The sequence below is a fragment of the Plasmodium relictum genome (assembly GCF_900005765.1).
Source record: "Plasmodium relictum strain SGS1 genome assembly, chromosome: 8".
Taxonomy (NCBI): domain Eukaryota; phylum Apicomplexa; class Aconoidasida; order Haemosporida; family Plasmodiidae; genus Plasmodium; species Plasmodium relictum.
Genome location: NC_041686.1, coordinates 491,239 through 515,559, shown reverse-complemented (window position 1 = coordinate 515,559; position 24,321 = coordinate 491,239). Strand labels below are relative to the sequence as shown.

At 19.4% G+C, this 24,321-nt stretch overlaps 8 protein-coding genes across 8 annotated transcripts; 4 read left to right on the top strand and 4 right to left on the bottom strand.

Annotated features, from left to right (window-relative positions):
* Nucleotides 1-1,141: 1,141 nt before the first annotated feature.
* Nucleotides 1,142-3,088, bottom strand: ENO (enolase, putative; the record flags this gene model as incomplete). The annotated part of the gene is made up of 2 exons (XM_028676204.1): nt 1,142-2,439; nt 3,046-3,088. 2 exons carry the CDS (start codon nt 3,086-3,088, stop codon nt 1,142-1,144), a joined length of 1,341 nt encoding a protein of 446 aa, XP_028532717.1.
* Nucleotides 3,089-4,709: 1,621 nt separating this feature from the next.
* PRELSG_0813700 (ribonucleotide reductase small subunit, putative) lies at nt 4,710-6,496 on the bottom strand (the record flags this gene model as incomplete). The annotated part of the gene is made up of 5 exons (XM_028676203.1): nt 4,710-4,802; nt 4,951-5,608; nt 5,715-5,851; nt 5,963-5,995; nt 6,410-6,496. The coding sequence occupies 5 exons, from the start codon at nt 6,494-6,496 to the stop codon at nt 4,710-4,712; spliced, it is 1,008 nt and encodes a 335-aa protein (XP_028532716.1).
* Nucleotides 6,497-7,668: 1,172 nt separating this feature from the next.
* PRELSG_0813600 (tubulin binding cofactor c, putative) lies at nt 7,669-9,843 on the top strand (the record flags this gene model as incomplete). Its single annotated transcript, XM_028676202.1, has 9 exons — nt 7,669-7,732; nt 8,054-8,214; nt 8,298-8,518; nt 8,655-8,709; nt 8,794-8,867; nt 9,093-9,165; nt 9,321-9,388; nt 9,466-9,598; nt 9,694-9,843. 9 exons carry the CDS (start codon nt 7,669-7,671, stop codon nt 9,841-9,843), a joined length of 999 nt encoding a protein of 332 aa, XP_028532715.1.
* Nucleotides 9,844-10,491: 648 nt separating this feature from the next.
* Nucleotides 10,492-12,517, top strand: HSP60 (heat shock protein 60, putative; the record flags this gene model as incomplete). Its single annotated transcript, XM_028676201.1, has 2 exons — nt 10,492-10,633; nt 10,917-12,517. The coding sequence occupies 2 exons, from the start codon at nt 10,492-10,494 to the stop codon at nt 12,515-12,517; spliced, it is 1,743 nt and encodes a 580-aa protein (XP_028532714.1).
* Nucleotides 12,518-13,532: 1,015 nt separating this feature from the next.
* Nucleotides 13,533-15,293, top strand: PRELSG_0813400 (conserved Plasmodium protein, unknown function; the record flags this gene model as incomplete). Its single annotated transcript, XM_028676199.1, has 1 exon — nt 13,533-15,293. One exon carries the CDS (start codon nt 13,533-13,535, stop codon nt 15,291-15,293), a length of 1,761 nt encoding a protein of 586 aa, XP_028532713.1.
* A 440-nt stretch (nt 15,294-15,733) lies between these two features.
* Nucleotides 15,734-18,529, bottom strand: PRELSG_0813300 (conserved Plasmodium protein, unknown function; the record flags this gene model as incomplete). Its single annotated transcript, XM_028676198.1, has 1 exon — nt 15,734-18,529. The coding sequence occupies one exon, from the start codon at nt 18,527-18,529 to the stop codon at nt 15,734-15,736; it is 2,796 nt and encodes a 931-aa protein (XP_028532712.1).
* A 1,052-nt stretch (nt 18,530-19,581) lies between these two features.
* On the bottom strand, nt 19,582-21,177 carry METAP1b (methionine aminopeptidase 1b, putative; the record flags this gene model as incomplete). Its single annotated transcript, XM_028676197.1, has 1 exon — nt 19,582-21,177. One exon carries the CDS (start codon nt 21,175-21,177, stop codon nt 19,582-19,584), a length of 1,596 nt encoding a protein of 531 aa, XP_028532711.1.
* A 1,211-nt stretch (nt 21,178-22,388) lies between these two features.
* PRELSG_0813100 (cysteine--tRNA ligase, putative) lies at nt 22,389-24,305 on the top strand (the record flags this gene model as incomplete). The annotated part of the gene is made up of 2 exons (XM_028676196.1): nt 22,389-22,505; nt 22,650-24,305. 2 exons carry the CDS (start codon nt 22,389-22,391, stop codon nt 24,303-24,305), a joined length of 1,773 nt encoding a protein of 590 aa, XP_028532710.1.
* Nucleotides 24,306-24,321: the final 16 nt, after the last annotated feature.

Below are 24,321 nucleotides of genomic sequence, written 5' to 3'. Positions count from 1 at the left end.
ATTAAAAGCATTAAAAAATAATAAGATATTTTTAAATATCACTAATTATAAAAGTTTTAATAAAATAATCATTTGTTTTTAACTACAAGAAAAATAATATTTATTTTAATGTTGTTACTAATTTTTGATATCTTTTTACGCTTACATATATTTCATATTCATATTCATATATATATATATATTTTTTTTTTTATAGATTAGTTTTTTTTTTTTTTTTTTTTACACACGTGCTAATCTGGTTTTATATGTTGTGGAAAATTTTTTAGAAAACATTGATTTTTTAAATTCTTGAAATGTATGTAACAAAAAAAATAAATTTTTCTTTTCTGAATTTAGATATATAAAATTTAAAATTTTCAATGTTTTTATTTAATTTTTTTTTTTTTTCTTTCTAATAAGAAAAACTTATTCCATGCTCAAAAAGTGGTTAAAAAAAATTGTTTTATATATGTTTTTTTTTAATTATGAGGATTTTCATTCAAATAAAAAGAAAAGGAATTATATAAATAACAATTATAAAAAATTTTCCTAATTTATTTTTTCATATATAAAACTTTGAAATGTTATTTTTCTTTTGTTATTATAATGAATAGTACCATAATGCAACATGTTGTTATAAATTATTATGTTTTTTTTTTTTTTTTCTTTTTTATTATGTTAAAAAAGTAGTAAATAAAAAAAGGTTTTATCTGAATTATTTTAATTCCATTCATTTAATTCATATCTTAATGAAGAAAGAAATAGTTAAAGAAATTAGGAAAATCTTCATGTCAATGTTTTTTTAATTCAACTGTTAAATAAAATGAAAGTACATCGTGATAATAATAAAAAAAAAAAAAAATTAAATTTAATTTGAAAAAGTGTAAATATAAAAATATACATAATGTTTATGAAAACATTTCTAAACGATTACATGTAACACTTCAGATGTATAAATTTATATGATTCCATATATATACAGAAATATTAATATATATATGCCCACATTGCTATTAAAATTTTCTATTAAATGTATCTGAATTTTTTCTAGTATAATATTTTGTTATATTTTTGATAAACAAAATAGACAAATTATTATTTTAATCATTATTTAACAGTTCACTATTTAAATTAATTATACAAAATTAAATTATTTTTTTATTTAATCCAGTTGTTGTCTGAACTTTTCCCCAGCAAAAATAGCATTATTACCTAAAGATTCTTCTATTCTTAATAACTGATTATATTTTGCATTTCTTTCACTTCTACAAGGGGCACCTGTTTTTATTTGCCCTGTTCTTAAAGCGACAACTAAATCAGCAATGAAAACATCTTCAGTTTCACCTGATCTATGAGAAACCATGACTCCCCAATTGTTTTTCTGAGATAATAAACATGCTTCAATAGCTTCTGTTATTGAACCTATTTGATTAACTTTAAGCAACAAAGCATTACAGGCTTTTTTTTCGAGAGCTTTATTAATTCTAGTTGGATTAGTAACTAATAAATCATCACCAACAATTTGCACCGTTTTTCCAATAGCATTGGTTAATTTAGCATAGTTTTCCCAGTCATCTTGATCGAATGGATCTTCAATAGAAATAATAGGATATTTTTTCACTAATTGTGTATATAATTCAACTAACTGTTCTCCTGTTTTAACTAAAGTTTTGTCATTATTTGGTGTTTTAAAATCTAAATCATATAATTTCGTGTCACTATTATAAAATTCAGATGCAGCTACATCCATGGCAATTTTTACTTTTCCTTCATATCCAGCTGTTTTAATTGCATCAACTAATAAATCAAGAGCTTCATTTGCACTTAAAATATTAGGTGCAAATCCTCCTTCGTCACCTACATTAGTTGCATCAATACCATACTTCTTTTTTATTCCTGATTTCAAAGTATGATAAACTTCTGCTCCATATCTTAAGGCTTCTTTGAATGTAGGCGCACCTACTGGCACTATCATAAATTCTTGAAATGCTAATTTATTTCCTGCATGAGATCCTCCATTAATAACATTTAAACAGGGTACAGGTAAAACCATTTTATCGTCTTTTTTTTCAGCTAAATGAGCTAGATATTTATATAAGGAAATTTTGTTAGCAGCTGCACCAGCTCTACATACAGCCATAGAAACAGCCAAAATAGCATTGGCTCCTAACTTACTTTTTGACCATCCCCATTCATTTTTTGTTCCATCTAAAACTTCAACCATTAATTTATCAATTTTTTTTTGTTCTCTACAATCTAACCCAATTAATTTTGGTGCTATTATAGTAGTAATATTTTTAATTGCTTCTTGGACACCTTTACCTAAATATCTTGTTTTATCATTATCTCTTAACTCTAATGCTTCATAAATACCTGTTGAAGCTCCTGATGGAACTGCTGCTCTAAATATTCCAATGTCTGTTTCTAGGTCAACTTCTACTGTTGGGTTTCCTCTAGAATCTATTTAAGAAAGAAAAGAAAATATAAATTTATTAAAATAAATTTAAAAAAAATATATATCTTTTCATATGACATATAATATTTTAAAATATAAATTATAATTCTACATATTAAACATTTAAAAAAAAACCTATATATATAATATTAAATAATTTAAATATTCATATAAAATATTTCTTAAAATTAAAATTGTTATATTCCAATCTATGAAATACACTAAAAATATAGTTTTATAAATAATAGAATATTTTATAATGAATTTTTTTTAAATATTCATGTATTCTTTATATATAAAATAAATGAAATATTTACATGATATTTTTAACTTATAAACAAATGTCTTATATAATTAACAATATTATAAAAAAGATATATTTTTGTCAAAATTACGAAAGCAAAAACAAAAAAAAAATTATTATAATATTCAAATATTTTTAAAGGATATGAAAAATTATAATCTTTGCATCTATTTAATTTGAAACAAATAATGGTATAAATAAACTTTGTAAAAAAAAACATTTTCTTCTTAGAAGTATTTTATATACTTTTATATTTATGTATGCAGATTATATATATAATATATATATATTCCTTTAAATTTATTACCTAAGATTTCACGTGCAGATATACGAGTTATTAAGTGAGCCATTTTAGTAAGTATAAAATATTTATCTTCTTTTATGAAGAATAATTTATTTTAAATATGAATTTTACAAAAATTAAATAAGATAATAAACTAATTATAATTACAGTGTAAAAATTAATAAATTTTATCGTGTTATAAAAAAAAAATTATAAAAATATTAAACAAGTAAAAGAAAAAAAAATATATTTCCTAATTATTTTAATTAATACATATAAAAAAAAAAAAAAAAATTTTACATTTATCGTAATCAGTTACTTTTTGGTGCAAATAAATTCAAGTTTTTATGTATTTTTTTTTTTTTTTTTTTATTATGTGTAAAAAAAAAAGTCAAGTAAAAATAAAATATTGAATTTAAATTTATCTTTTATAAATATAAAATATATGACTTTTATAATTATAATTTTACATTTTATTTAGACATCACTTAAATATATTTTTTTAATATGATTATATTATATATTTTTTCTTTTTTATTAAAATACTACATCTATATAGCATTTAACGTTTTTCTATAGAAATACATAAGAAATAATAAATATTAATTTATGAAAATTAAAGAGTTGTATAAAAGAAGAGTAAAAAAAGATAATTTATTTATTCAAATTTAAAAAGAAAAAAAAAGAAATACTTATAATGAAATATTTCATATTCAATAAATTACTAGAAAAAATTGAAACAAGTAATCTCATTTTTTAAAATAATAAATGAAAAGTTCAATGTATTAAGAGAAAAAGAATAAAGGATATACTATAATAAAAAAAAAAAAAAATTTTTTTTGCTGTATTTAAAATGAGAAATAGGAATATTTTTATTTTTCATAAATGATGTAAAATATGAGAAAATAAAGAACAAATTTCTTATTTTTTTGTTGTATTATCAATTCCTCATCTTTCTCTCCTTTATTTAATAAAAAAAAAAAATGCATACATATATATAAATTTTTATTTTGTAATTATTATATATAAAATATTTCCTCCATTTTAAATATATTAAAAAAAAAAAAGACTATGAATCTTTTTTTTTTTTAATTTTACTATAACAATATAATTTTTATAAGTATCTATAAAAAATTCAAAATTCATTAGGGGATATTAATTTAATAATTTCAATTCATAACCATTATTTTGTAAGTTAGAACAGTAAAAAATTAAAATTTATTACTTTTATAAAACATTTTTATTTCAAAATAATAAAAAAAGAGTTAAGATTAATAAGGCAGTAATTCATGAAGAATTATTTTAATTATGTATATTTATATGTTTTTTTTCCAAAAATTTAATATACAATTTATTTATGTATATAAATAAATTGAGATTGTATATTTATATATATATATATTTTTTTTTTTTTACGAATTAAATTTTCCTAATTATATGTAATAATAAATATATGAGGTTTTTTATGATTATATAAATTAAAATGAAGTTTTACAAAAAATAGGAATAATAGTTTGAATGATTCGAAAGTATTCTATTATTAAGAATTTAATAAAAACACATATAAATATATGAAAGAATTGGTTACTATCATTTTTTTTTTTATTATTTATTTAAAAGAATAATTAAAAATAATATTATTTATAAAATACTTTTTTTTTTTTTTTGTATAATTGAAATCATCTAATTTAAAAATCTTCATCAAATAATATCTGTTTTTCTCCATAAATATCATCATTTTTTTTGACGTTTTCTGTTTTGTGATTCTCATGTACAATAATCTATTAAAAAAAAAAAAAATGAATAAATAATATGTATATGAGAATTAAAAATATATATAAGATATACAAAATTATATATGTATTACGTATTTAAAAAAAAAAAAAATTGTTTTTTATGTAACTTTTTTTTTTATATATATCATATTACTTTATCAATTTCTGGCCAAGAAAATGGATATTTAGAATTATAATATTTCGGATATCTTAAATTTACTAACATAGTATCACATAAATACTCTAGAAAAGATTTCACCTGCTCTTTTTGAATTTTTAAGACACTCAATTCCAGCATTTCTAAGGCAAACTGATATTCTAATTGAACAGCCATTTTAAAATATTCTAATACATATTCATATTTTAATTTGTTATTTAAATGATTGCAACACATTACCGAGAAATCTCCATGAAGATATTCATCTCTATGAATTTTCTCGTGAACTGCACATAAACAAGGCAAGATAGAATTTTCTTTACAGTATCCAATTAAAATATTTAATGTTCCATTAAAAAGAACTTTAGATATATAAAGAAGAATTAGTTTATTGAAAAATGGGACATTTGCTTCAAACATTTCTGTTAACCATTTTTGTTTTTTTAAAACACTATCTAACTGTATCACCTTATTAATTATCACTGTTTTCTGTTTAGAATCAGGGATGTAAGTTTCTAAAATACATGCATAAACTTCATCATGAATATTTTCCATACACATTTGAAATCCATAATATGCTCTTCCTTCAGGGATCTGAATTATATCAAGCATCTTACTAGTAATAAGAGCTTGATCTTCATAAACATGTAAATCTCTAAAGAAAACAAAAAAAAAAAGTATGTTATATATATATATATATAAAGAAAAATACATAGGAATATATTTCTCTATATTTTTTTTTTGTTTTTTGTTTTTCTTACTTTAAACTATAAAAACAAACAAGCTCAAATAATTTAATTAACATATTTTTATCTATATTTTCTAAATACTGTTTGTCTTTATCAAAATTATAATCTTCAGCTGTCCAAAATAGAGATTCTATTTCTTTGTAATAATTCTAAAAATAGAAATTATAAAAATACTATTTATAGGAAACTTCAAATAATATATGATAAAATATGATTTACGATATTTTATTAGTTTTTTTTTCTTTTTTAATTGAATATACCCAGAATGTTTTATACTTAATTGGAAACATAACCTATAAACAGAAAGATTATACATATTATGAAAAGAGTAATTAATAATAATATCATATGAACTCATAAAAAATTTAAACTAATTCATAAATTATATTTTAAAATAAAGTAATACTATAAGTAACATTAGAATGAATTAATTTTTTACAAATTTTTGGAGTACTAAAATTACAAATATATATATAAATTAATTTAGTTTTAAAAATATATAAAAAAAAAAGTGAAAAAAACGTATATATAATAATTTATGCAATATCATTTTAAATATTGTTTTATTATTAGTATGTATACACTCTACAACTTTATTGTCTCAAATAATATATAAATAAACATAGATCCATATCTATATATATATATATATATATATATATATATATATATATATATATATATATATATATTTTTATTTTCTTTACCCATCTAAATTTATTTTCTGTTAAAATGTCATCTTTGTTTTGGGCTTCCAATAGTGCCTCTTGATCATGAAAGTATTCTTTGCTCATTTTAAACGAAATTTCAATGATTTTATTTTTTAAATATTAATTTGTTAGTATAAAATTGAAAAAATGAAAATGAAAAAAATGAAGGGAAAAAAAGAGTAACGTATTTTCACATATAAAAAAAGTGTTATCTATATTGTCTAACTATTATACTTTCTTTTTTTAGAATATATCCTACATAAATAATTTAAAGTTTGTATTTATAACTCTTTTTTTTAATTAAATGAAAAAACAAATTTTTATTTAAAAGAAAAAAAATTTAGATAATTCATTATATTTTTTTAAAACGTTATTCATTTGAAAAATATAGTAAAAATTGAAACATAAAGAGGATTTTTGTAAAAAATAAAAATTAATAATAATTAAATCTTTATTTTTCTTAATTTTAATGAAAGAAATACTCTTAAATATAAAAAATGAAAAAAAAATAAAACAAAAAATTACAATGTCTAAAATTTTTCTTATTTATGCATGTATTAGCAATAAATACTATAAAAAAAAAAAAAAAAAAAATACATACACATAAAGTATGTTCCTATTAAACTTTTTTTTTCAAACAAGATATTATAAAAAAGAAAGTTATAAATTCCTTAATATAACGGTTTAAAAAAGCTATTAAATAATGTATAATGTATAATATATAATATATAATGGGAATAATTTTGTGAAAAGTTATAATTTTTTATAATTAACATAAATTGAAAAAAAAAAAAAAAAAAACACTTGCATACAAATACTAAAATTATATATAAATTAAAAGAATTTAAAAAAAATATTATTTTTAAAAAATATTTTTAAATTAGTAATATATTGTTACATTAACACAATAAACTTAAATGCATAAATATCATGCTTAATTTGCACTATAGTAAAATGGAGAGTTTTTTTTTTAATATTTTTTTATTAAATTTATTTAATCTCTACTATGTGCTCAAAGAGTAGTGGCCATTAATAATATTATAAAATTAATGAGCTATTTTTTATTTTATATATATGCATATATATTTTTTTTTTTTTTCAGTAGTAAAAATAAGTTTAAATTTTTTCGTTTTAAAATAATTTTCCAGCCTTAATTTTTGTTTGCTTCTCTTATTTTTATTTTACACATTTCTTAATTTTCTTATTTTTTTTTTTCCAATTAAATTTAAAGATAGTATTATTTAAAAAAAAAAAAAATGGATGGTTTGATAAACAATGAATATGATAATCTTGATGAAACTATTCTTAAAAATATAAAAGGTTCTTTCTATAATAAAATAATTTTAATTGTAGAAATTTAAAAATTATTTTAAAAATGTTACATGTGTATATATATATGTATATTTATTTTTATTTTCATACTTTTTAAACAATCTTAAAAAATTTAATCATATTATAATCTATTTTAAATTTTAAGATGGTTATATATGATAATTCTCTCATTTTATTTTGTTAATTTCAATCTAAATGATTCTTTTAATCTCTTTTTAAAAAAAAAAAAAATTAAAATTTCTATAAATAAAAAATTAACCTTTTTAATTTCATAAAAAAACATTTATTTTTTTTTAAATAATCTTCTAGACATTGAAGCTAAATTTCAAAAATTAAAAAATATTGAAAGTACTGATAATAAATTAATTGAAATTAATGAATTAAGTGATAGAATTATACAACTAAAAGAGAGATTATCAAATATATATTTTCAATTTCTCAAGCACAGTTCAGTTATAATTTACGAAAAGGTGCATAATACTTTGAAAAAGAAAAAAAAAAAGTTCTTTCTATTTTATTATATTCATTTCTATGTTCTTTATATATTATTTAGAAACTAAAAGAATTAATAAAAGAAATTGAATCCTTAAAATATATATTAATTCAAAATAGGAATAAAATTAAAGACAATGATTTGAATTATAATTATGATGACAGTTTTTTTCTCCCTGAAAATGATTTTATAGATGAAGAAAATGAAAGTAAAGAATTAATTAATCATCAAATTGATATAAATAAATATAAATTATCTTTTCAAAACATTTCAAGTAAAAGGTGTTCATATTTTATAGAATAATATATTATTACTAAAAAAAGAAAAAGAAAAAAAAAAAAGGAACTTATTTAAACATATTTAAATTTAAAATAATTTTTTTTTTTTTATGAAACGTTTCATTTTTAAAATGTATAGAATAATCAAAGGATTTGGAAAGACTGAATGTTCTAGTTTACTTTTAGATAATTTAGTAAAATATATATTTACACATATGTAATTATGTTATTTTTCTATTTTGCTATTCATACTCCTAACTTTAACTTTCTATTAATAGATTAATTGTGAAATTATAGTTCTTGATATTTTAAGTTCTGTTTTGATACAGAAAATAAAAAAATGTACTATTTGGTATAATTAAAATAAAGGATATATATATACATGGATACATTATTATGCCTATTTATTTTTTCTTTTATATTTTCATAAATAACTTATTATTTTTGATCACAAAAAAAAAAAAAAAAATTAGGCACTCCAATTATATATTTTAAAATTATAATTTTTACCTCTTATCTTTTTTATTTTATTTTATTTTTTTTATTTTCTTATTCAATATACATCCTTACTTTTCAGGGTAGCAGCAGTTGAGTCATCTGTTTTGATATATGATTGTGTAGACTGTACTATTTTAACAAATGCTAAACAAGTACACAATTTTTTTTTTTAAATGAATAAATACTTAGAAAAATTAAAAAAAAATAAACAAGTTTTTGAGTTAATTTATATATTATTTATACTTTTATTATTTATATAGTAAATTATTTTATTAAGAAGTCTTTCCTTTTTATTTAATATTTGCAGATAAGAATACATGATACAAGTGAAACTAATTTCTACATTAATACAATGAGCTGTCCAATTATTGAAAAGTAAAAAAAAAAAAATTAAAAACATATGAATATTTTATTTTATATATATTTTTCTTTTCTTTCGTATAAATTCATAGCTCAAAAAAATTATCATTTCTTCAATATAATTTTAATTATGATGGTTTGACTGAATTATTAAAAAAAATTAATATAAATAAAAATTCAAATAAATGGAGAGAAATATTGGATTTTAACTGGCAAAATACTAATGTAATAATATAAAATAAATTTTAATATAATCAAACAGTAACACTTTATGAATATAAAATAAGTTGCTTATTTAACAAAATAAAATATTTTTTTAGGAAAAGTCTCCAAATTTTCGTATAATTGATGAAACACAAGAATTTTATATTAAAATAATAAAAAGAAATATTTGGAAAAATGATGGAGATATATCAAATAATAGTTATGTCATAGAAAACTTTCCTTCATTTTTAAAAAGGGTAGATTAATATACATATATATATATATATTACTTTAGCTTAATGATACATACAAAAAGTCCATACAAGTTTTATACTAATTTTTAAAATCTCATGTAGAAGTTATTTTTAACATTAGAAAAAAAAAAAAATAGATTAATATTTTTAAATTAAAAATTTACTTTTAAAAACATTTATAAACTATAATTTAAAAATTAAAATAATATTTTTTTTTTTATAAGATAATGTAGACTGCTAATTATAAATGAAAAAAATAAAAAATTTTAACCTCTTTTAAAGTTTTAATACTTAAACTATTAAAGCTTTTTTATTTAAGATAATGCACTTTAAAAGAAAAATAATAATTTTTAAATTATTTTTTTTTTTTTTTAATTCAAAATATAAAAAATACAGAAAATAAAAAACTAAATAAAAAATAATTTTGATCTTAATGCAATTTATGAAATATTGCAGATTCAGAATATATTTTAAAAAAAAAAATTTAAATATTAATTTTAAAGAGCTTTTTAATTTTATAAAAAAGATACAAGCAATAATTGATTTTTGTTTAATTAAAAAAAATTTGCATAGTTTTATAATTTCAAAATTTATCAGTAATTATATTTGAAAAAAAAAATTAAATTAAATAATTAAATAAGGTATTAATTTGTAGAAAAAATGTTATCAAAATTACGTGGAAAAATTGTTAATACTAGTAGTAATACTAACAAATATGTTTCGAGTTTAAATATTATTCAAAAAAGAAATATATCTAAAGATATACGATTTGGAAGTGATGCAAGAATGGCAATGCTGACAGGTTTGATAAAAATATTAAAAGGATAAAAAGATATATATATATAAGTATATATTCTATATTTTGTGAATTTATTTATGTAATTGTTTTACTTATTATAAATATATATATATAATGCTTTATATTTTTATTCTATAAAATTATTATCTTAATTATAAACTTTTTTTAAAGAATTATATATGTACTTTATTTTTGCGTGCACTTATAAGTTACTTATCCTTTTATTCTTTTTTTATTTTATATGTAATCTTTATTCTATAACATACATTTTAATACTTTTTTATAGGATGTAATAAATTGGCTGATGCAGTAAGTGTAACACTAGGTCCAAAGGGAAGAAATGTAATAATAGAGCAATCATTTGGTGCTCCTAAGATAACAAAAGATGGTGTTACAGTTGCTAAAAGTATTGAATTTAATAACAAATTAGCAAATCTTGGAGCTCAAATGGTTAAACAAGTTGCAGCAAACACAAATGATAAAGCAGGAGATGGTACAACTACAGCTACAATTTTAGCTAGATCTATATTTCAGCAAGGATGTAAAGCTGTAGATTCCGGTATGAATCCAATGGATTTATTAAGAGGTATTAATAAAGGTGTTGAGAAAGTTCTTGAGTATTTAAATTCAATAAAAAAAGATGTCACTACAACAGAAGAAATTTTTAATGTTGCAAGTATATCAGCCAATGGAGATAAGAATATTGGTCAACTCATTGCTGACACGATGAAAAAAGTTGGTAAAGAAGGAACAATCACTGTTACAGAAGGAAAAACATTGCAGCATGAACTAGAAATTGTAGAAGGAATAAAATTTGATAGAGGATATATATCTCCTTATTTTATTAATAATAGTAAAGATCAGAAGGTGGAACTTGACAAACCTTATATCCTTATTCACGAAAAAAAAATATCAAGTGTTAAATCATTATTGCCAGTGTTAGAACATGTTTTACAAAATCAATCCTCTTTATTAGTAATAGCTGAAGATGTTGACAGTGATGCATTAGCAACATTAATAGTAAACAAATTAAGATTAGGTTTAAAAATATGTGCGGTTAAAGCACCTGGATTTGGAGAACATAGAAAAGCACTTATCCATGATATAGCAGTTATGACTGGAGCAAAAGTTGTTACTGAAGAAGTAGGGTTAAAATTAGATGATCCACAAGTTGTTTCCTATTTAGGAAAAGCTAAATCTATTAATGTTACAAAAGATAGTACATTAATTATGGAAGGAGAAGGAAAAAAAGAGGAAATAAGTGAAAGATGTGAAAGCATAAGAAATGCAATAAAAATGAATACATCAGATTACGAAAAAGAGAAATTACAAGAAAGATTAGCTAAAATAACAGGCGGTGTTGCTTTAATAAAAGTAGGAGGAATAAGTGAAGTAGAAGTTAATGAAATTAAAGACAGAATACAAGATGCTTTGTGTGCTACTAAAGCTGCTGTTGAAGAAGGTATTGTTCCAGGTGGTGGAAGCGCGCTTCTATTTGCTTCAAAAGAACTTGATTCAGTTCAAACTGATAATTATGATCAAAGAGTTGGTGTAAACATAATTAAAGATGCATGTAAAGCACCAATAAAGCAAATTGCAGAAAATGCTGGTCATGAAGGTTCAGTAGTAGCAGGAAATATTTTGAAAGAAAAAAATTATAATATAGGATTTAATGCTCAAGAAGGAAAATATGTAAATATGATTGAGTCAGGAATCATTGATCCAACAAAAGTTGTTAAAACAGCTATATCTGATGCAGCCTCTATAGCATCTTTAATGACAACAACTGAAGTTGCAATTGTTGATTTTAAAGATGGAAAAAATGAAGAATCTCCATCTCATATGAATTCAATGAACTCCATGGGAGATATGGGTGGTATATACTAAAAAAAAATTCACATATATTTTCATATGAATTAAATTTTAATTTAAAATTTTATGTACTTATTTACATGATTAATTAAAAACTATAAATAAATAAAATAAATATATATATATGTATATATATATTAAAAGAAAAATATTATTGGCGATGAAAAATATAAATGCGTGTGTATGCATTTTTTTTATATATAAAAATATATTTTAAATAATTTAAGAAAGAAAAAGCAACTACGTAAAATTAAAATACATCTTTTTAACCTTATTATAAAATTCAATTTTTTTTAAAAACTTATATATTTAAATAGTTATTTTTAAGAACACAATTTTTTTTTTTTTAAACTTTAATGAATTTTATATTTTTAATACTTAAATGTTTTGAAATATATCTTATTGTTCTGCAACATATATCTGTGCAATTTATTAAAACTGAACAAACGTATGTAAATATTACCAGTATGATATTTTTCTATAATTTTTTTATCATTTGTAAGAATTTTATATTTTAATTTTATATAAATATATATATTTACTTCTAAAAATTAATAAATAATTTGATATTTAGTTTTTTTTTGTTTAATATGTGTTTCTAAAACATTAATATTTCATTTGAAATGATTAATTGAAATTTTAACGTAGTACATATATTTATTAAAAATATTTTATTATGTATTAATTATTATTTATTGTTCATTTGACAAAAAATTATTATTTCTTAAATTTTAATCTATATTTTTTTTTTATGAATAATTAAAAAATAAAAAAGATTAAAGAAAATCTATGTATTTTTTTAAGAAAATATATTTTCTATATATATTTAAATATATATATATAAAATAAAATCAATAAATAAATAAATAAATAAGGGAATAAGAAGAAAAGAAAATCTTTTAAAATAATTTTTAAAATATTTCTTTTATATGAATTTTTTAATAATTTCCTTAAATTATATATCAAATGATAAAATATAAAATTTTAAAAGGAAAATTAACAACGAAAATTTTTGTGTAAATGAAGTGAAATGAACGTTAAAAAATTCTATATGTTTTCTTATGTATTAAGAAAAAAACTAAAGATACATATTTCAAGTTTTTATTTACCTATAAATAATTTGCTTAATGGTAATTTAATTTTTAATATAAAATATCCTCTTTTTCATCAATTTAGTACTAATAGTAAAAAAACTATAGAAAACAATAGAAAATATGAAATAGGTAAAAAAATTAATTTGACTAAATTTAAAGTAACAGATGCTTCTTATAATTACATTAGCAGTGATGATTCAGATGAAGAATATATATTAGAAAAAAAATTAAAAAAAAATGAAAATATAGAGAATTATGGATATGAAGAACCTCATATAAAAAAGGTAAATAATGAGAATTTAGATGATCAAAGTCAGATAAAAAATAAAGTTACTAGTATAAATAAAGAAGAGAGTATTAACATCTATAATAAAGATAACAATCATTCAGATAGGAGGAGTGATTATTATCATGATAATAATAATGATTTAAATAAAATTAATATAAAAAATATGGATAAAAGTAATGATAACTTACATAATGACAGACAAATTAATAAAAAATATGATATAAAGAATTCGCATGAATGTATTATTGATGTGAACTCAAATAATGTAGATTCTATGAAAAAACATTTTATAGACATTACTGATAAAAAAAAAGAGTATCTAGAAATAAAAAGTTATTTAAGTGTGTGCATTAAAGAAAATCAGAATGTATATTATCCTAATGAAAGTAAAGTGAATGCATTAAGTGAAGAATTAAATAAATTGGAAGTATCATTAAAACCTTCACAAAATGATATTAATAATATGAAGAAATTTTTGCATTTTCTACAAAATGAAATAAATAAACAGTACAAAAATTGTTACGTAACTCCATTTGGTTCAGTAATAAATGGTTTTTGGATGAGAAATAGTGATATTGATATATGTATTCAAGTGCCAATACTTCTGAATAGAAAAGATCAGATAAAATTTCTAAGAAAAATATGCTTAATATTAAATAATTTTAATGATGGAATAATTGAACAAAGATTTTCAGCAAAAGTACCGATTATACATTTTTATTGTAAGAATCCTAAAAATTCCTTCGAATTATCTTGTGATATTTCTGTAAATAATATATTAGCAGTAATAAATTCAAAGTTAATTCAAAAATACGTAAGTATAGATAAAAGATTGCAAATAATGGGAATAGCCTTAAAATATTGGTCAAAAAATAGAAATATTAATGATAGATCAAAAGGATTCTTATCCTCTTTTTCACTAATTTTGATGATAATTCATTTTTTACAGAATGTCATTGAACCTAAAATCCTTCTATCTCTTCAAGATATATCTTTTAAAAGAAATGAAAAACCTTTTTATGTAATGGGTGTTGACTGCAAGTACTGTCAAGATGAGACAATTATCAGAGAAGAATTGAATAAAATAAATAATTGTAATAATTCCCATGTAGATATCTCAACATTATTAACAGAATTTTTTAAATTTTATGGGTATAAGTATAAAAGTGGAATAATAGCAATAAGAGATATAAATGATTATTACCAAAATTTTCATGCATTAAAAGACTTCGAGTCATATTTTCTGTTCGTTGATAACCCTTTTGAAGTCGGAAAAAATGTTGCAAATGTTATGCCAAAAAATTATAAAACAATAATAAATGAAATGAAAAGAGCTTATAAAATTTTAAAAAATAACGGTTCTTGGAAAGATGTATGTAATCCTAGTGATAACTTAATTTATCCTTAATATATTTAAAGCTAATGAATATATAATTTTTTTTTAACTATGTATAATTTATAATTAAGATAAACAAATACAAAAAAAAAAAAAAAAAAAAGAATTAAATAATAATAAAAATATAAAAAATAAAAAAAATAATAAAAAAAAAAAAAATTTGTCTATAAAATGCTTTTAATACATCATTATGTATAATTTTTTTATAAACATTCATTTTATAAATTTTTTTGATATAAATATTTTTACATTCATATTCCTTTTAAGTAATCTTTGTATAATTGTATTTATTATTATTTAAAAAAAAAAGAATTATTTAAAAGAATAAAAAAAAAAAAGTAAATAAGCCCATTTACTTTTTTTTAATATTTATTTTTTTTGTTTTATTATTATATTTAACCTTTTTCATTATATTACTAAAATTACATAAAACAAATAAAAAATAAAAAAAATTAATCATCTAATATAATTACATCATTATTGCTCATTTTATTTAATTCATGAGGCTTATGAAAAAAGTCAGATGAAAAAAACCCTTCTGTTAAATCTATTAATTCATTACAATCTTTAAAATTTTCACAATTCTTATTATTATTATTCTTATTGAATTCATTTTTTTTTTTTATATCAATTGAATTATTATTAATAATACTTTTTTGTATAGATTCATTTATATTTTGAAAATTCATATTAGGTTCTGAATTAACTGTATTATTGTAAAATTTTGTCTTATTTTTATAAGAAATTTTAAAGCATGCATAATTATTTCTATCAATTAAATTATCATAACACATGCCATCATCATGCTTTTCATCATGCAACATGGAATTTGCTCTTTCAAATTGTTTTTCTTTTGTATTCAATGAATTATTATTCATTTCTTTTGTATATATATTTATTTCTGTTTTTTTGAAATATATATTCTTATCATCTCTTTCTCTGTCATTTTTCGTGTAATAATTATGCATATGAACAATGTTATTTATTTCATTAAAATGATTTATACCTTCAATATTTTTATTATTCGTATTCTCTATTTTTCCAAAATTATCATAACTTTTCATTTTCAAACTGTTATTCAATTTTTCATAATTTTCTTCTTTCATTTCATTACTATAACTATTATAATTTATTTCTTTGCATATTTTTTTAGAAGTATTTGTTGTACCATTATCATATCTGTTCAAATAATTGTCATCATATCTCCTAGAATGGGTATTATCATATTTTCTAGTATAATTATTTTTGTAACTGTTAGAATAATTATCATTGTATCTATCAGAATAATTATTATCATAATTGACTGAATAATCATTATCATGCTTCCTAAAATTATTGTTACTATAATTTCTATTAAAATAATTATTATCAATTTTGTTATAATATTCACTTCCATATTTGTTAGAGTAATCATAACTATGTTTCCTAAAATTATTACTATCGTACTTGCTAGAACAATCATCATCAAATTTATTACGACAATAATTATCATATTTATTAGGATAATCAATATTAAATTTATTATGATAATCATTATCAAATTTATTATGATAATCACTACCACATTTATTAGGATAATCAATATTAAATTTATTACGATAATCATTATCATATTTATTAGGATAATAAATATTAAATTTATTACGATAATCATCATCAAATTTATTACGACAATCATTATCATATTTATTAGGATCATCATTATCAAATTTATTACGATAGTTATCATCATATTTATTAGGATAATCTTTATCATATTTATTAAGATAATCATTATCATATTTATTAGAATAATATTTATCATATTTATTAAGATAATCATTATCATATTTATTAGGACAATAATTATCAAATTTATTACGATAATTATTATCATATTTATTAGGATAATCTTTATCATATTTATTAAGATAATCATTATCATATTTATTAGGATAATCATCATCATATTTATTACTATATTCATTACTATATTTTCTAAAGTAATCATTATCATACTCATTAGGATAATTATTATTATCATATTTTCTAAAGTAATTGTTATCATACTTGTCAGAATAGTAATTATTTTGTTTAATGTTATGATTATTATTTTTATTGCTATTAACATTATAATTAGTATTAATTGAGCTATATGTATTACTAAAATTATTACTTTTACTGGTCTTAATATTATAATCACTACTGTTAATGTTATAATTGTTTTCATTATTATAGTTATTATTATAATCTTCTATGTTTCTTTTTCTTCTAATATAATAATCGTTATTATAATTATTACTTGTGTTTTCATTATTTAAAGTATTATAACTATTCGGATTATTTTCCTTATAATGAGTTAAGGTATTATTATAATTTAAATCCATATTGTATTCATTTTCGAAATTTTTTTTATATTCATCTTTTTTATTATATTTATCTTTATTATAATTTTTTTCTATTGAATCATATAAATTTTCATTAATTGAGTTATTTTCAAAAGCATTAGACTTATTTTTTATGTATTTATATTCCTTACTATTACTTGTTAAATCAATATACTTATTATTTTCTATTTTTACTTTATTTTCTTCAATTTCTTCGTCTTCTAAACAAGACTCTGATTTGATATGGCCTTTAAATAGAATAGTGGTTTGATGTTTTTTTAGTAATAATACTCCACGTTGAATAACAGGATTGTTATATAAGATAATTTTGGGGTATTTATATTTATTATTTTCAAGGTAATTAAAATTCTCATTAAATTCCTGTTCATATGCATATATAAAACTTTCTCCATCGAATAATAAAAAGCGATAAACTCTTTTATATTTGCTATTCTTTAAATATGTATCATCCTTTTTAAAATCGAAGTGTGATTTCAAATTTTTTTTTTTTTTTTTATTTCTCTTACCTTTCATTTCATTATCATATTTTTCATCTATTTCCGAATCTGTCAGTTCTTTTAATTCGTCATTTTCTTTTTCATCTTCTTCGGTAAAATTTTCATATCTATACAATCGTTCACTGATATTAATATAATCAATAATTTCAAAAATATTTATTCCATTTAAATAATATTCATTTATATTAAAATAATTTTTTGGTAAACATCCAAGTGGCCTTGAATAAGTAAAAGGATTAATTATAAAATGCTCATATAGCTCTTCATCATTTACATCTTTTTTATAATTAAAATGTTTTTTATATTGTTTCAAAAAGTTATCATAGTTTAATTTTATTATATTGTTTTCTATTAATCTTTTCATTATTAAAATTCATTTTTTTTTTTTTTTTTTTTTTTTTGAATTTCTACATTTTAAAAGAATATTTCATAATTATTTGTTCATTTAAATAGTGTTCTGTACTTAAAAAAAAAAAAAAAAAGGATTAAGTCAAAAAATGTAATAAAATAAAGAGAAATAAAAAGATAAACAACTTTATACAAAGGTGCGTATAAAATTTTACATTTTAACTTTTTTTTTTTTGTTTTATTTTATTTCTTATATTCGATACACATGTATATATATATATTTTAAAATTTATTATTAATCAAAATAGGATGTATCGTAAATTATAAAAATTGATAACCAAAAAAAAAAAAAATAAAATTGAATAATTTTATTTAATTTTATATATATATATTGGATTATACACTCTATAAAAATTCATAATATAGTTACATAACTTATTTATGATTAATGTTTAAAAAACAAAATATCTTAATATATATTTTGAATATTTTTTTTTATATATTAAAAGTAGTTTTTTAAATTTTAACTATCAAAAAATATTTGTATATTCTTAATTATCATTTTTATATAATAAATACATATGATAAATAAAATTATCTACAAAAATGTTAAAAGCAAAAAAAAATATAAAATTCATAGCTCTATTATCATATGAAATTATAAATAACAAAAATTATAAATAATATGAATATACTGTAAAAATCTTTTAATTTCTTGAAATAAGGAATTTAATATTAATATTTTAATTCAGTTATATATATATTAGACATCTTTTCTTATATTTTATTTTTTTTTTAAATATATTTTTATATTAAATATAATTAAAAAAAAAAATGTAACAATATTACTGATACAGTTTATGTACATTTGTAAAAAATTAAATAAAATAACCTAAAAAATTAATATATTATTTAAGATACATTAAGAAATAAGAAGAAAATAATACAAATAGCCATCATAACAAAACAAGAATTTTTACAAAAATTAAATATACACTAATTATTTATTTCATCTTTTTATTATTTTATGAATTTTATATAATTTCATAAAATTTTCAATTTTATTTCTTATGTAAAATACAAATGATCTTTTGTATCAAAACCCAAAGTAGGAGATTCTTTTGTTCTCTTTGTTAAAATTTCTACCCCTTTTTCGGTAACTAATAAGGTATGCTCAAATTGAGCAGATAACTTTCCATCAGAAGTAGCACTTGTCCATTTATCCGGCCATAATATATCACTATAATGCCCCTGATTAATCATAGGTTCGATTGTAAAAACATGACCAGGTTTCATTATACCCACAGCTTTATTTTTTTTAAAATGTGGAACAGTGGGATTTGTATGAAAAAGTTTCCCCACTCCATGACCAGAATATGATCGAACTACTGAAAAGTTTTTTTTTGACACATAGGCATCTATTATGTTACCAATATTTTTGTATAACATTCCTGGTTTACATTTTTTAATTGCTTCCATTAGTGAAAAATAACAAGTTTCTACTAATTCTTTTGCTTCTTTCGATATTTCATTTATATCACCAACAAAAAATGTTTCGTTCAAATCTGCATGAACTCCTTTGTAAAACACACTTATATCTATATTTACAATATCTCCACTTTTCAATGGCCTATAATCAGGTATTCCATGACAGACAATTTCATTTACTGAAGTGCAACAAGATTTAGGAAATTTATAATAATTTAAAGTAGATGGATATGCATTATTATTAATTATAAAATTATGAACTTTTTTATCTATTTCATCTGTTGTAACTCCTGGATAAACTAATGAATGAGCATAATCTAATGCTTTTCTCCCTAATATGCATGCTTCTTTTATTCTTTTAATCTCTTCTTCATTGTTTATATAAATATCACTTTTTCTTTTATATATTAATTCAGAATGGGGAATAGAACTTATAGCATAATCAGGGCGTTCTATATGTTCGGGAATTTCATTAATTTCTGATATAGGCCATGGTCTTATATCACCTGTAAACTTAAAGTCAATGAAGTTTTTTAAATGATCATCATATCTCCAATATTTCCTATTATTAGGATCGTAATGTTCCGGGGATAAATGTTTCTTGACAATTGACATAAAATTTTCCTTTTCGTTGTTTTTGGTATTTTCATGAACAATTTGATGTTCTTTCCATGAGTTCTTAAAACACTCTTGACTGCAAAAATAACTATTTAAATTATTTTTTAAGCATATGGGACAACTTAGTTTTTTACTTAAAATTTTCTTACATCCATTGCATAAATCGCCATTTTTTTTATCATTCAATATAATTGAAGTAGGCTTAGAATCATTTTTATTGATATCACTTACTTTTTGTTCATTAACTGTATTATTATCATTAGGAACATTTAAATTTCCATGATTAATCTTATTTTGGCTATTAATCTTTTCAGTGGTAATGCCAGTATGATTTCTATCGTTATTCAATTTTTTTTCATTCTCAAATTTTACGTCATTTAAATAATTTTGATCATTTATGAACTTATCTGAATTTATTTTTAAATTTTCAATTTTTTTTCTCACATATTCATAATCTCCCATACTTACATTGTTATAACTATGTTCATCTTTTTCATTTTTTTTTTCGTTTTTAGTTTCTTGTGAATTTCTATTTTTTTCTTCCATATCGATACTCATTTTTGTAGAATTTCAGAAAAAAACATTTTTAATTAAAAAAAAAAAAATAAATTTTATAAACTTATTAAAATTAAATAAAATGAAAGAAAAAAAAAAAAAATAATACAATAAATTATTTTATGTTCTTAAAAAAAAAGAATGAAATTAAAAATATATATATACATATATGTGCATATATTTATTTATAGATTATTTTTATTAAATGAATCTACTGATCAATTATTTTTTTTTCTTTGAATGTTTATAATTGTATAAAAAAAATAAAATAAGCTTTAAAAATTTGAATGTTGTTTTGTTACAATTTAGAATATTCTTTATTATGTTTATATATATATATAAATATATATATGGCATAAATATAAATGAAACTATTTATTTTTATATACATTTTTATTATAATTTTAGATAAAAATAATTTAATTGCTTCCATAAAATATAGTAGGACAATCTTATCAAAATTAGAAAATTTAAAAATTGTTTGTAAATCAAACATAACTAGAAAGGGAATGTTTTTTATACCCAAAACATTTATTCATAAAAATAAAATTTATCATACTAGTACAAATTAAAAAATATAAAAATTCAATAAAAAGATATATATATATATATATTATTTAATATATTAATAAAAAAAGGTATTTTATGCGTACCTTCTTTTTCTTTTAATATACTATTTTTTTATTTTTTCATTTGAATAACTTTTTTTTTTCTTTTTTTTTTTTTTGTACAATAAAATAGTTGAATTTAATATATTAACACATGAATTTGTTCATATTTTTTTTTTTATATTTGATAAGTTTTTTGTACTCATTGAAGTATTTTTTTTTTTATAATTTTGTGTAAATTTGTGAAATCCTTTTATCTATTTTTTCAATATTACGTAATTAGTAGTATATAAAATTTTGATATTAAGTATATATTTAGATAAATTTAAGAATTCTTCGATTTATATATCTCCTATACATGTACACATATTTTTCTGTAATCAAGAGAGATAGGAACATATAGTTACATAGATTTTTATATATAGATACATTAGCTATATTATTAAAAAATAATATATATAGTAAATATAATTATAAATTCGTAAATTTACTAAAAATAATTATAAAATAATTCATTTAAATAAACATATTTTTAAAAACTTATCTTTTCTTCTCTATATATTTCAATCAGATAGAGTCATCATAAAAAAGTTGTTTCATTCAAAAATGGAAGCCAATAACAAGTTGCCAAAATGGAATATTCCATCGAAAGAAGGAAAAAAAATCACTAATTTATTTGTAAGCAATTCTCTGACACACAGTAAAGTTGAATTTATCCCACAAGTAAACTTTATAAATATTTAAATATAGTTGCGTATTTTTATAGATACATATAAAATCATCTGTTTTTTTTTATATAAATTTTAGAAAATATTTTTTTGAAATTTTAAAATTTCATTAAAATTTTTTATTTTTTATTTTTTTTAGGAAGGCAATAAAATAAAATGGTATGCTTGTGGGCCAACTGTATATGATGCAGCACATTTAGGACATGCAAGAACTTACGTAAGTTTTGATATTATAAGAAGAATATTAACGAATTATTTTAAGTATGACGTTTTCTTGGTTATAAACATAACTGATATTGATGATAAGATAATTAAAAGAAGTGAAGAAGAAAAGATTGATTTTAATGAATTAGCAAGGAAATGGGAATATGAATTTTGGGAAGATATGAAACGCTTGAATGTGCTATTACCAACAGCAATAACAAGAGTAAGTGAATATGTAGATGATATTATAAGGTATATAGAAAAAATAATTGAGAATAAATACGCATATATCAGTGAAGGTAGTGTTTATTTTGATATTGAAGAATTCAAAAAAAATGAAATTCATTTTTATGCACGAATGGAACCATCATCTGTTAAAGATGAAAATAGAATATTAGAAGGTGAAGGGGATTTAGGGATGATTTCAAAAAAGAAAAAAAATTCATATGACTTTGCTTTGTGGAAAGCATCCAAGCCTAATGAACCATATTGGGATTCTCCTTGGGGTAAGGGTAGACCTGGATGGCATATTGAATGTTCTACAATGGCTAGCAATATTTTAGGAAAAGTTATAGATATCCATAGTGGTGGTATTGATTTAAGATTTCCTCATCATGATAACGAATTAGCACAAAGTGAAGCTTTTTTTGATCATAATCAGTGGGTAAATTATTTTTTACATTCTGGTCATTTACATATAGAAGGTTTAAAAATGTCTAAGTCGTTAAAAAATTTTATTACTATAAAAAACATTTTATCAAAATACACATCTAATCAAATTAGAATTCTCTTCCTTCTTAATAAATGGGACAATTTTATGAATTATAACCCCAATGGAGAAAGTATGATTCAATGCATAGAAATTGATAAATTTTTTATAAATTTTTTTGCTTTAATTGACATGAAAATAAAAAATTTTGATTTAAATAATAGCAATTTATACTGGAACAATGCAGATACACAACTAAACAATTTATTTAGATTAACCAAAACCAAAATTCATGAACATTTGTTAGATAATTTTAATACTCCTGATGCTATTTTAGCAATTCAAAAATTAATAACAGAAATTAATGTTTATCTAAAAAATGAAAAAACTCAAATTGGGTTATTACTAGAAATGAAACACTATATAAATTTTATTCTTACTACTTTTGGTTTAGTTTATGATGATTCTCAAAAAGCAAAATATGAGAAATTTGATCAATTATTGCAAACATTAGGTTCATATAGGAGAAATATCAGAATAAATTTACAAAGTAATGCAAAATCAATTAGAAAAATCTTAAAAGAAAAAAACGCAAAAAGTGAATCAAATAAAAGCACTCCTGAAAATGAAAACTTATATAATGATTTTATAAATATTGTTAAAGCTAATAATGAAAATATGCTAAAGGAATGTGATTTATTAAGAGACCAACATCTTTTAAACATGGGAATTTTAATTGATGATAGACCTGATAATGAGTTTGTCATCAAGATTTTAGATGATAATGAATTACAACAAGAAAAAAATAAAAGAGAACAAGAACTAAATAAAAAAAAAACATTAGAACAAAAAAAAAATAATAAAAGTGAAAAAAGAGAATAACAATTTTTATAAAAAA